The 12,880-nt window shown below is 48.9% G+C and overlaps 3 protein-coding genes across 3 annotated transcripts; all 3 read right to left on the bottom strand.

Moving 5' to 3' along the window:
* Positions 1-2,118: 2,118 nt before the first annotated feature.
* On the bottom strand, positions 2,119-4,226 carry BKA55DRAFT_647127 (peptidase M16 inactive domain-containing protein). Its single transcript, XM_046197223.1, has 2 exons — positions 3,994-4,226; positions 2,119-3,944 (listed from the first exon to the last, which is right to left on the bottom strand). Exons 1-2 carry the CDS (start codon positions 4,123-4,125, stop codon positions 2,379-2,381), a joined length of 1,698 nt encoding a protein of 565 aa, XP_046047472.1. The 5' UTR covers positions 4,126-4,226; the 3' UTR covers positions 2,119-2,378.
* Positions 4,227-4,916: 690 nt separating this feature from the next.
* On the bottom strand, positions 4,917-6,818 carry BKA55DRAFT_692056 (uncharacterized protein; the record flags this gene model as incomplete). Its single annotated transcript, XM_046199720.1, has 3 exons — positions 4,917-5,522; positions 5,576-5,669; positions 5,722-6,818. The coding sequence occupies 3 exons, from the start codon at positions 6,816-6,818 to the stop codon at positions 4,917-4,919; spliced, it is 1,797 nt and encodes a 598-aa protein (XP_046047471.1).
* A 3,034-nt stretch (positions 6,819-9,852) lies between these two features.
* Positions 9,853-12,665, bottom strand: BKA55DRAFT_692055 (Vps16, N-terminal region-domain-containing protein; the record flags this gene model as incomplete). Its single annotated transcript, XM_046199719.1, has 6 exons — positions 9,853-10,104; positions 10,159-10,240; positions 10,316-11,558; positions 11,605-12,101; positions 12,152-12,416; positions 12,521-12,665. 6 exons carry the CDS (start codon positions 12,663-12,665, stop codon positions 9,853-9,855), a joined length of 2,484 nt encoding a protein of 827 aa, XP_046047470.1.
* Positions 12,666-12,880: the final 215 nt, after the last annotated feature.

Below are 12,880 nucleotides of genomic sequence, written 5' to 3'. Positions count from 1 at the left end.
CCAACAGCTGAAGCCGAGGCCACCAAGGAAGTGGACGAACCAAGGCCCGTCACTCCACCCGCTCAAACGGCATCTTCAGATCAAGTCGTATCATCTAAAAGCACAAAGGCCTCACAGTCAACATCTTGGTTCAGCTATTGGTATCCAGCGGCTGAGCCTGTCAAAGCTCCGGAAGATAAGCAGGATACTCAACCACAACAAAGTACCGATGCACCCTCTGAGGCTGTCACCATGACGGATGCACCACCTCCACATCAGCATGAGCCACCTCCCAAGGCCGGTTCAACTTGGGTGTTTTGGTCTAAGGAATCACCCAAGTCAAAGGATAGTACACCTATGCTGGAGTCAGGAGAATTGGCAATCATGGGTGAAGGGTCAGAGGCTCATCCTCGACCTATGGCAGAATGCGACGTATCGCCAACCAAGGACCGCTCAAAGGGTGATGTAAAGCCGAAAGAAGCTCAGGCGACGGTGAAGTCAGGATGGATGAAGAAAAACAAGCGCGGTAGGCCACAGTCAATGGATTTGGACCCTCCATCACCTTCTGTATCTGGCACTTCAACCCCTACCAGTACAACACCTGCAACACAAGATATCGACAGAGCGGCAGTCAAGGCCGCTTCCTCTAGCCCTTCCATTGCTGAATCAGAGACATCATCGAAAACTTCTACAAATCTTCTTCTGCCATCTTTCTCCAGTACCTACCACATGAAGGAGAACCCATCCATCTTGAAGCAGTTAACGCAATTTCTTCTTCGCACACAACAAGCCCCCCCAAACCATGTTTTTCGAGTGGACAATCCCCCCAAGATTCGAAAGGCCATTGCTATTGGCGTTCATGGCCTGTTCCCCGCGACTTACCTACGTCCCATGATTGGCCAGCCAACAGGCACATCTCTTCGTTTCGCAGCTCTTGGTGCTGAGGCGATACGAAGATGGACCGAGTCTCATGGATGTGGTGACTGCGAGATTGAAAAGGTCGCCTTAGAAGGAGAAGGGAAAATCAGAGACCGGGTCGACAATTTATGGAATCTTATGCTCAACTGGATTGACCACATTCGGAGCGCTGACTTTATTCTGATTGCTTGTCACTCACAGGGCGTTCCTGTGAGCATCATGTTACTCGAGAAACTTATTGACCTTGGCATTATCACTCACGCAAAAGTTGGCGTCTGTGCCATGGCTGGAGTGGCTCTGGGGCCATTCCCCGACTACAAGTCTGGCCTGTTAATGGGGTCTGCAGCTGAGTTATGGGAGTTTGGAAACCCAGAGAGTGACAACTCGAAGCGTTTCGAAAAAGCTCTCAAGCGGGTAGTGGACTACGGGACTCGCATCACGTTCATTGGCAGCATTGATGACCAAGTTGTGCCAATGGAGGTAAGTTTATTTAAGCTTTGAATGGTGTCAGATAAGGTCAGCTAATATCAATAGTCTGCTATATACTCGCCAGCCAACCACCCTTACATTTACCGGGCTGTCTTCATCGACGGGCGTGTCCATGCCCCTGACTTCATTGCTCACTTGGTGGGCTTTGCTCTTAAGCTTCGCAATCTTGGTGTTTCTGACCATGGCTTGATTCGCGAACTGTCTGTGCCTCTCGCTGGATCTCTCTACTCCGGCGCTGGCCATTCTCGCCTTTATTACGATGATGCAGTATACGATCTTGCTATCGCCCACGCACTTGAGACAGCACCTGCTGGCCCATCACCACCACCCTGCACAATCTCACCACGCGGCGGTCCTCTGACGTCTCAAAACCCGTATGTCCTACCGTGGATCATGCGCGGACTACTAGAAGAGAATTTCGTACGTACCGAGTTGAGCAACGAGGCGGATGAATTGCTTAGGCAATTTGACGACTGGAAACCTACCAACAAAGCTCTTAAGGATGTCAAGTATCGCCTTGAGGCAGTCCGATCCAAACTTTGATGGGATTTGTGCAAAATATGATATTGTTTGATAGAAATTCTGGGCGGCGAACAACGGGAATCCTGGCGTATTACGAAGATGGCACGAATACATACCCAGAATGGGAAGACGATACAGTCAGGAGTTATCTGCCAACACTATATTTTTTAAATAATAAATTCTAGAACACCAATTCTATAGATTCATCAGATTTGTCTGCATTTATCTAGTGGTATACATTGAATTTTGAGTCTAGTAGAGTAATCGCGTGGGCTCATATAATACATATCTTCCAGATTATCACTTCTATGCTCCGGATAATGCTACAACCATCCCGATGCCCGTTAAGCCCTATACATACAAGACAAGCCCCCTCTATTATACACCCATGTCATCATTTGAGGATCTCTTGCAGGTGACTAACGACATGCATCCCATGTATCGCCTCTTGGAATAATCATACGCTGCATCTATGTGCTGCCAAGCTTCCAGCTGTCGATACGATCTTGGATTTGATCCCAGCTCATTGAGTGGCTGCTCACGCCATATGCCTGAGCCTCCTGTAGCACCACGGTAGGGGCACCGCTTCCACCGCCTGGGTTCTTCACCTGGCCGCCGACAACCATCTTAGCCACACGGCGAAGGTCATCCACTGTGAGGTTCTCGATGCGGCGGCACATGTCCTTGACGGGGATCTTGCGGCCATGGACCTGAATAGAACGGCCGAGGTCTTCAAGCTCAACCATACGGCTTTCCAAGTTCATTAGGAGACTGGATCGCAGCTGGTTCTTCGCACGAGCAACCTCGGTCTCTTGTAGGCGTGAGAAACCTGTTGTTAGGGTCAGAGCACGGAGCTCCTGGCACATAACGTCGAGCATGTTGGCGGTACGGCCAGGAAGACAGCTTGCCGAAATACCGAAAAGACCAGAATCAGTGTAGGAGTGGTTGAATGCCATGCATGACTCAACCCAGCCATGCTGATTCAGGACATTGGTGTACAGACGAGAGTACATGCCCTTGCCGGGTCCACCAGCAGAGAAAGATCCGCCACCACCAAGAAGAGTCTGAAGCGTAGCGAGGGCATAGATATCATCCGAAGCCACAGGTAGACCCTCGAAAGCGAGGTGAATATGTGTAAAGGTGGGGAGACCGCTCAGATTAGGTGGTTGAGCGGGGAGCGAGAGGAAGCCACCGGTGTATTTAGAGGGCTTTGTGATGTCGTTTTGAGAGGGGAGATTTTGAAGATTTTGAGAAGCGGAGGGGGTGTGCTTGAAGAATCGTGAGAGGAGACCTGAGGATGACTGTGGTAATGAAGAGGCTGAAGATGAGCTGGCTTCGCTATCTGATAGTTCACTCTCGCTTGTCTCAGAGCCAGTAATTTCCGGAGCCTGCTCGCTACCCTTCTTCATGTCACCGAAGAACTTTTCTGTTAATCGGACGGCTTCTCCATGCTCGACTCCGGCATAAGCCACAACCATTCTCTCAGGTCGGTAGAAGAGATCTCGGTACGCCAAAACAGTATTTCTGTCAATAACACCTAATCTCTCCTCCGGGCACAACAGTGGGTTTCCGAGCGTGTTATCCTTGAACGCAGCAGTGTGCACCAGCTCAGGCAAGATAAGTTCAGGCTTGCTCCAAATCTCTCGAATTTCATATCGCGCGGTCTCGATCTGCTCTGCTACTTCCTCCTCCGTAATTCGAGGATCACGAATCGTTTCGGCGAGGAGTTCGATTGTCGGGGGAACAGCGTTGTTGAAGGTAGCGGCTTGATACATCATGCTCTCTCTCGAAGAGGCACATTGAATATTTCCACCTAGAGCCTCGACCTGCTCGAGCATGTCGTCTGCGGAGCGCTTCGATGTCGACTTGAAAGCGAGACGGTCCATGATATGAGATACACCGCGGAGAGAGTCGTTTTCGAATCGAGAACCGCCTTCGATATAAACACCTACGCCGGCGAAGGATCCGGGGAGGGCTTCTGATGCAACTCGTAGGCCATTGGGCAGTGTTGTGACTCGGTCTAGTTCTGTAGGATCCTACTCCACATTAGCAAAGGTTTCTCATCATAAATATTGTTCAAAGTACCTTCTCAATTCCCTTTACATGGACGGTAGCCATAGATCTCCGCGCCAGCGAAAGCTTGGAAGCCTGTCCTAAGACCCGGGAGCATGACGCCCGGGCCCTTGTTGGCAGGCACTGAGTAAATGGACGAAGCATTATTATGATGCGCCTGCTAGTAAGAATAAGAGAAAAAACAAATCTCGATTCTATTCTAGCAAAATGCAAAGGGCAAAGAAATGCTTGGTTGAATTATTGGCGCTGGCGAATGAGTTTGCGACTAAAGCCCGTCGAAATTTAGCACAATCCCGGACAGGCCGCCCGCACTCGGCGATTAGGCCGGATCATCTCGGTGCCGGGAACAACGGTGATGACATAATGCCATTTTTTATATTAAGAGGCGAGAACAACGAGAAGACTGAAAGCTTTCCCAAAATGATGATAGGATATAAGTTAATAATTACCAGTTTTCAAGGATAGTGTAGAAGTTGGAGGTAGCACAGCAGGTTGAATTACCTACGTATGTAGTGGCGTTATACGAACGCCTTTATGAATACAGCATATGATCATGCGAAGCTTCACGGCATCTTTAGCATCTCAAATGGAATGATGTGAGAAAAAGTCTATTCCATTAACTCCTGCTCATGTGCCCATATTTGGCCATTTGCATCCTATGCCATATAAAACGTCCACTCTCTTGTCTAAATCTCCCTCATACATCTCTTAGAAGAATAAACCAGGACAACGCTGAGCCGCACTAGCCCAATCAAACCTACTCTGTATTCTTCGGCAGATGGTTGTGTTTAGAACTCCTTGAACGCCTTTGCTGCCATGAAAACCAGGACAAACCAACAGAACGCCATATATGTGTAATGATTCCCAAGTGTCGCTGGACGGTCAAGTGGTCTGTATATATGCAGTATTTTGAACCGGGCATTTAAGTGAAGTCATCATCGAGCCGTGATGTCGTTTTCGCTCGTATCTGGCTGTGCTGCGGCATCTATACTTGTCATTTCGCCTTCTGTGGCGCTCACTGTACGGCCGGCACTGCCATCGAAAACCCAAGGTCCAACATTATTTCGTGGGGTGATCGGTCCTTCAGTGCCGCCTGGAGGTGACGGTGTTCGACTATCTCCCAGCTGACCAGTTCTTCGTGGAGCCGAGGCCGCATTTCTAATAGGTAAAGGCTCGGATATAGCATGGTTAACTTCATTTCGCTGAGGTGTTTCTGGTGTGATGTTGACGGTAACGTCCATGTGATCGATGTCGGCTGTGTGCGATCGCTCCGGTGTCGAAGCTCCAGAGTTGGCAGCAGCAGGTGCTGGATCTGTTTCTGGCTCAGTGTCGGCTTGAGCTGGAGTTGATGCTTCTGCCTCGGCTTCGTTCTTAAGCTGCTGCCATTCTTCGGCCAGTTCATCGACATCGGCTTCTAAGTCGGCACCAGCGCGACAATTGGGACAGATGAAAATGGGGTATTGCGGAGAGTTAAGCAGTGATCTTACACACTTGAAATGCCATGTGTGAGAGCAGGGTGCTACGAATAAAGATTGGCAAGGCTACATAATCGTCAGTAAAGTGAGCGGAGAATAAGGCTACAGGGGAGGCTTACAGCAATAGAGCTCAAGCAGATGGAGCAATCTTGGGAGTTAGTGCCAGCTGCTCCACTAGAAGCCATCGTCTGCAACCTCTTGTGCGCAGCCATGCTAATCAAAAAGTCAGTATTCGAATATTTTCAAGAGTCAAATCAAAACATACTTGAACGTGTTAAGCTTGTTCTGCCAACCACGGTTCAACTCTAGTCGCATCTTGACACAGCGGAAGATCATCTCTTCTCCACCTTTAAAGTCAATTCCCAGTTGAACGATATCTCCATCGTTGACAGGGAAGGCTTTGCTCTCCTGAGAAGGTGGGCTTAAACGAATATGGTTCAAGAATGTACCAGAAGAGCTTTTAACGTCCTTGATGTACCACTTTCCATCCTCGTACCAGAATTCGCAGTGGCGACGGCTAACGACCTTGCTCTTGAAACCCACGGGTGCAGCTGATGGCTGGTTACCAGGCATGTTTGACATGGAGTGGCTATCGCGTTCCGAATAACGACCAACACGAATCTTCTCAGATCCCGTGGGCAGAGTTCTGGAGATAGGAGGGAATGTCAGGGACGGGCGTGTAGAGCGCGGGTCGTAGTAAGCTGAAAAGCGAATTGATGGGGCAGTTTCGGGAGTCGACGAGCCCCCTTCGCCAGTGGTGGCTGATCGCGTTCTCGTCATGGTAGGCTGGTCTTGGTTCAGTTCGACTGCGCCAGCGGCAGCGGAGGCTTGAGTATCAGCAGTCATTGATGATTCTGTTGCAGTGGTAGCGGGGTCGTTGATGTCGGCAGAATGCTGTGAGGAAGCCCTTGGCGATTCAGTAGAATGGGCAGCAACGTCAGTGGTAGCAGAAGCGGAAGCGGAAGCAGGAATAGAAGTAGGAGGTAGTGCAGGTATCGATGTTGTGGTGGTCGCCGATGTCAAATTCCTCACGGGATCGGGTGTCGAACTGACGAGTGTCAAGTGGTTGGTGTTCTGGGCTCCAGTGGATGGTCCACTCGTGGTAGGCGAATGGCTGAGGGATCGCGTGAGGCTAGAGCCGTGTCGATTAGGGGACGTGCTTCGTGCGCTTGCTGTGCCTGTGCCTGTGCCGCCTGCTGATCCAGTGCTGGAGCTGTTATGGTGGTTGTCGCGAGACAATAAGTGATTTTGTGTATAGTTGCGCAAGTAACTCAAACCTCGGAGACGACTCGGTCTTGAGGTGGATGTCGACGACGACTGTGGCGGGCCCGTGGGCGTGGAAACCACTGGTTGAGTAAACATGTTTGGAGAGGGAAATCAGGCACCCGAAGGAGGGATTTTTAAAAAAGGAAAACAAATATGTAACTGGATGTATGTAAGAGAGAGCAGGGCCCTGTATTAGGTGGGTGCCTGCAAGGGTATAGCTTTCAAGCAGAGTGACAAGAAAGACAGGAGGAACTGGAACAGAAGCAAATGCAAAAGACAAATGCCAGGCGCTGGTAGGTATTTGAGTAGGTCAGATCAACTCTAAATCAAAGCCAGACGGATCCAACCGAGAAAGGGAGAAGCAGTAGAATGCGGCGCAATCTGGACTTGGACACTATCAGGTCAGGCAAGAAAGAGAATTGCACTGCAGAAAGACGAAGCTTAATTTCCAGTCTAACTCTTGCTTTGCTTTGAATTGAGTCTTGTCTTGTTTCTTGTTGTGTTTGCTGCAGACGGTGATGTGACTGAAACCTGTACTGAGACAGACGCTGGCTTTGGCGTTGCAGACTGGAATAAGAGCGTATTCGGTATGACGAGAGCGTTTGTAAGAGAAACAGGGTCTTATGATAGCGTGTGTATATGTAGCGGGCGATATCACTCAGGTTTATCGTTTCGTCTACTGTGGTCGTTGATGTGAATTGCTGAAGTTGAATTGCCTTCTCCTGCCGTACCGTACGGTTCAGTTCCGCCTTGCAGATCAGTTCTAGACTTGGGGTCGATGGTTCGTTATTCCGTTAGAGGCAGGGAGGTAGTCTTAGGAGGAGGGAGGATTTATTCCGACGCAAGATCTGATGGCAATGACGGAAAAGCAAATAAACAAGACCAAAAACAGTTGAGGAAGCACGAGGTAGAGAGAAAGAAAAAAGAAGAGGGAACCAAAAGTTGGAGGTTGGTGAGTTGATTTACGGGCTTGGCTTGGCGATACGATGGATTAGAAAAACAACAGTGGCGGCGGTACAGTATTTCGTCCAGAGCCCATTCAGCGGGTGCAAGAAAAGAAGACCAGTAAATGAGTGACAGAACATGCTGTATTTTCTTTCACCATGCCTGGAGAACCGGGGATCAAGACAGGGGGGTGTCATGTTCTGGAGCTGACAGGGGGCATTGAGCTTGATTCGTTCTAGTGAGTGAAAGGGGGGGGGGACTCCTCCAGAATAAGAGAGGGGATCGATCAGGATATGGGTCCCCTAGCGAGAACGCCCGAGCAGAGAGTGAGATCCAGAGATAGACTACCTAGCCAAGGAACGAACAGTTTTGGCAGACGTAATTGTAAACAAAGAATAATAAGCTGCAAGGTTGATTTCATGGTTCTTTCATCATCAGTAAAGTTCTTGGTAGCTAAGTCAACAACATTGACCATTGAAACTTGATTCTCTCCATACTGGCAGTCCTCCAGTAGGACTCATGTTAGTCTCAGTAAAGATTGCACTAGTGGCCCATCAAGAACAGGCAATTACAAGGATCATCTACGAATAGCGAATTGGTTCATGGCGATATCAATCAGCATTGCCCTAAGTAGAAAAGCAGGCAACATCATGCACGCAGCCAAGTGATCAAATCTGCCTGCCAGTCAAAACGTGATTCGGGGTGGCCGCTCCAGAACATCTCAGCTTCACTGACTCTTGGAAAAAGGTGTCTTGGCAAAATATAGTACGTAGAACAGGGTCCAGTATCGGAAACGGAGCGCGGATCCTTTTTTGGAGGTGGCCAAATACTTTACGACCTCAGTCAGTCAGTCCTTGCTGACACTATCAGTGGTAATCCTTCAGTTACACGACATATTGTTCGTCATCAAACATCGGTAAGAGAAGTCACTGGTAAAAGACCCTTAAACAATGCAATATCATTTCATGCGCCCATGTCCCTAGGTAGCTCCGCAGTCAAAGATCCATCATGACATACATTCTCCATCTTTCATCTTTCCTGAACAAGATATCCCCAGCTTAAAAAAAAGGCCATTTTCCACAATTAACATCTCCCAACCGCTACCCAATCTCTCATATCCGCTCGATGCCCATCTAGTCTCAGCCAAAACGCCTCACATGCTTCTGAAAAAACAGAGTCACTCAACCGTTTCTCAAAGTTCCTTCGGCCTGAGGCTTAAATCCAAGTTGAGTTGCACCTCGGGCTTTTGGTGCTGGTGTTTCTGATACCGCCACCACCAGACTCTTCGAGACCTTGCGCCATAGCCCAGAAAGGAACAGGGCTTCAGTTTACGATGCAAGCAAGCAAACAAAAATACTCGGGAGGCAAAAAGGGGGTAACGTTGAACCGATGGATTGAAGTTCCTCTGAAGTATCACGATAATGAAATTCATTGACATAAAGTCTCCGAGTCCGTGTTACTAACAATTCCCCAGCTATTAATTACCTTACAGTTGGCTCTGTACATGCCGAGGTCATCCCCACATCGGAGCCAGAATGTAACCCATGATATCATCATCCTACCCTCCCTCTTCTCAACCTACAGTACCGTACAGTACGATACAGGGTCCTCAGCTGTCATGCCACCACCAGGCATCATCTGCTTTGCTCACCGTGGAACGGTTTCGGTAGATCCCGATCAAGCATAACGTTATCTTAAGCTCACACGCGAAACCCTCTATTCTCTATGGATGTCCGCTAGTTCCGCTTAATGTCGACTAACGTTAGAGCGCCAAACAGTTATCGCGGATCATGAGACACCAACAGAAACATGACTTGCACCTGGGCACATCACGAGACCCTGGGGAACATCACGCGAATAACCTTGATATCTTCCGAAACAACTGCAGACTTCCACATTCCAGCTGCTAAGTGCGGAGCTGTATTGAGGGGCCAATTCTCATGTCTCAATACACAATCGTAAAAAGCATTCATCAGTTTTTCATGTCCATTAACTATACAGCCACTGCAGTGGATGGCTTGGTTCATACCTGCATGGCGTTAAACGCGGTTCCGATCGTATCATTGTGTAACTTACGAGCGTCATATCGATCATCATGGCTGCTTCATGTCTGTGAATATTCTTGCTATGAAAGTACGGTGAAACGAGTTATATGTGCCTCTGTGAAATTATAGCAGAGCTTACTCTACTTCTTGAATACGGATTGACCCAACCGTTCGATCTCTCTTCCTTCTTGTGACCCCTTTCCTGCAGCCTCCAAGAGCCTCTCCCAAGACTCACTGTCCTTGAGTCTCACAGCTTCTTGCGCGGCCTTCACCCGCATCCCACATTTCTCATACATGGTGATCGTCTCTCCGGCTTCTAATGATGTGCATTTGGGTACAAATACAGATGCTAAACGTGGGTTACCTGCTTGAAGGGTGAGGTTGAAGAAGGGCTACGATTGTCAGTCTCAGATCTCACTCCACAGAGTTCCCATTTTGTAACTCACCTCCCAGCCAATGGGGCTTCTCCTTGTCTTGGAGATCTCCTCGATCTCGTTCCAGTCTCGCTTCGCAACTAGTGCTCGTAATCTGCAGGAACAAGTTAGTCGTTGTCCAACGTTGTCATCCCAAAGCCAGGGCTTGTTGGAGACAAGGTCCACATACCGAATCCACCACGCCACTTTCTCGGGGACTTTGAACTCGCTCTGAATCTTTTTAGCCCGTCCGTGGTAGCCCAGTCGAATAAGCTTAAACATGGTTTCATTGACGCTCAGGCCGGTAAAGGTGTCTGTCAGATCCCGGTCGAAAGCTTCCTGCATGCGCAGAAGTGTTGTAGCCTCCTTCAACGCATGAACCTCGAACGTAGACTCCTTCGAATCAGCTAACAGCTTTGCCGCCAGAGCCAATTTATCAGACGATGTTCGAACATCAGGTTGTTTTAGTGATTCGCGGATAAAAACGTTGGCGCCATCTTCGCGTCGGTCATCCTGGTAATACAGATCCTTTAGCAGCGTATTGTCACCCTCTTCCATGGCCAAAGCTTCCACCAGTGCTGTTGCTGTCGGTCGTGCGTTGATGACCCTGAAGAAAGCGGCAAGGGGCAACTTCTTCTTGAGCTGCAACAAAACTGATAGTATTAAATCCGTGTCACCACTCTCGACAGCTTTATCGAGAGCAAGCTCGTCCTCCTCCATACTCAAGAGGAGTGGAACCTGTCTACCACCACGAGGCTCATGGTTAAGAAGTTCTGTAGCAAGTCGGCCCCTTCCTTCTTGGTATGCTGCACGAGCGATCTCCTCAAAGGAAATTCCAGGCTTGCCAGACAGTCTCTCCACAATCAACCGGCAGATGGTATCGTCATCCTCGCCTCCTACACGGACCTTGCTAGACGCCCAGTGTACATAGATTCGATCTGTAGGTAGCTTCAGATAATCTGCAATCTTCAGGGCAAGGAGATACTCGTGTCGGTTGAGCAATCGTCGAATGAGGCTCTCCGGTGTCAAGCGGTGATACTGCTCAAAAGATAGCGGCATACCAACTTCGTAGTATCGTACAGCGTTGAGTACACGTAGAGTCTCGCACATGTCAACAAAGTCGTCGCTGTTGTATATATCGAGTACAGATTTGCCAAATGAGGCTGCTTTGAGTAAGCGCTTCTGCCAGTGGGTATCAAACTCGCGCCCAGCTGCATTGACACAAGTGTCCACAGCCCCGGTAAGATTAGGCCGTATTAGTTGGATGTAATCATCGGCTTTTGGAGACTCAAGCTCCAGTTGGCCTACGGCGTCAAGCAAAATCGAAGCAGGTGATGAATCTGAAGATTGGCCAAAGACTTCGAGGGTGTCCCGTGGCACTCTTTCAAGAAACTCGCAAAAGTCGTTTGTAATTAGACGAGCGCCGTCATGTTCTATACAATGTCAGCATCTGATATCAAACAGTGATAGCGCGCATACCAGAAATAACGTGTACTCGTGTGCTGTCGTAGATATATGAAGATGAAGAGTCGCCAGGTCCGATAATATGCACCTCGTCCTCCCAGGCAATGAGGGCATCGGTCCCGCACCATTCAACATAAAGAGGAGGTGTCTGAGAGTCAGAGTCATGTTCGAATAGCCGTTCTTGAAAGTCACTTGATATGACATGAGCTTTCCCATTTACAGCGTAAAGATTGACATAGCGTCCATCTGGGGAGACACTAATATGGCTGAAAGGCCCGATATCGAGGAAACGGTCTTCGCAATCAGTGGCATCGACAACGTATACCGTCTTATCGACGCTTAATAGCACCTCGACAGACCTAGATAACGTGTGATTTGGTGAAATGATTGACCAAGCGTGGATCTCGCTTTCTGGTATCTTAGCAAGAGCCTTGGGTCGGGGCTCAGTATATGATGAAACTGTTACGAGTGAGTTGTTTCCAAGTAGTGCTACCATGCCGTGGTCGTAGAAGCTGCCTCTCGTCAGTCACGGAAGTAGACTATATCACTGAGAAGCACCTACCGACATGACTCGACGCTATAGTTATCAGCACCATGGCCGAGGGAGAATTGTGTAAAGTCTCCTTGCAGATCATAACAGCGGACCGTACCGTCAGTGGTAACAACGAGTAGAGTCTCATCTTCAGACCATCCAAGGCCTTTAATGGTGCCATTATCCCAGAGAATACTTCGGAGTTTCTTACCGGCAAGACTGTAAATGTCAATTGCTGGTTTTGCCGACCTTCCTGGTTGATAAGCTAGAAGCTTTGTATCGTCGCGCCATAGTGCTGAGGATGTGGTCAGTCACAATTACATCCAAAACTAAGTTCATCATGAGAATATTGAAAACTCATGATTTAATGATCTTAAGCTTATGTGGCTCAGAACTCACCTAGTGCTCCCGCATATGGAGCTCCAACAACGATATAATTATCCAAGTCGAGATCTTGGTCAAACACTGCTGTATACTGCTGTGTCTTGCGGAACCATCTGTCCCCGACACTCTCCCAATCGGCTCTCGCGTGAAGCGTGTCCATCTCGCGTTATCTCATATTGTAACCCGATCTTTTGAATTTGTTGAGAATGAGACGCGCCTGAAGCTGAATGTTATTCGTCAGCTAGGCACCTACCTGTACAGTATGAATGAGAGCAGGGAGCTTAGGTGCTGCATCATACCGTAGTCTAGGTAGCTCAGGTAAGTGGAGGTTGCCAGGCGTACGGCTATTCTCCGGCTGGAATTAGCGGTCGGGTA

The sequence above is a fragment of the Fusarium redolens genome (genome assembly GCF_020744475.1).
Source record: "Fusarium redolens strain MPI-CAGE-AT-0023 chromosome Unknown BKA55scaffold_11, whole genome shotgun sequence".
NCBI classification, from domain to species: domain Eukaryota; kingdom Fungi; phylum Ascomycota; class Sordariomycetes; order Hypocreales; family Nectriaceae; genus Fusarium; species Fusarium redolens.
This window is presented reverse-complemented; position numbering and strand designations above follow the sequence as displayed.

Coding starts and splice junctions, on each gene's coding strand:
- BKA55DRAFT_647127 (XM_046197223.1), bottom strand. CDS start 4,125: ATGCTTCGTCCATTTACTCAGTGCCTGCCAACAAGGGCCCGGGCGTCA. Junction 3,945..3,993: donor ATGTAAAGGGAATTGAGAAG/GTACTTTGAACA, acceptor AATGTGGAGTAG/GATCCTACAGAACTAGACCG.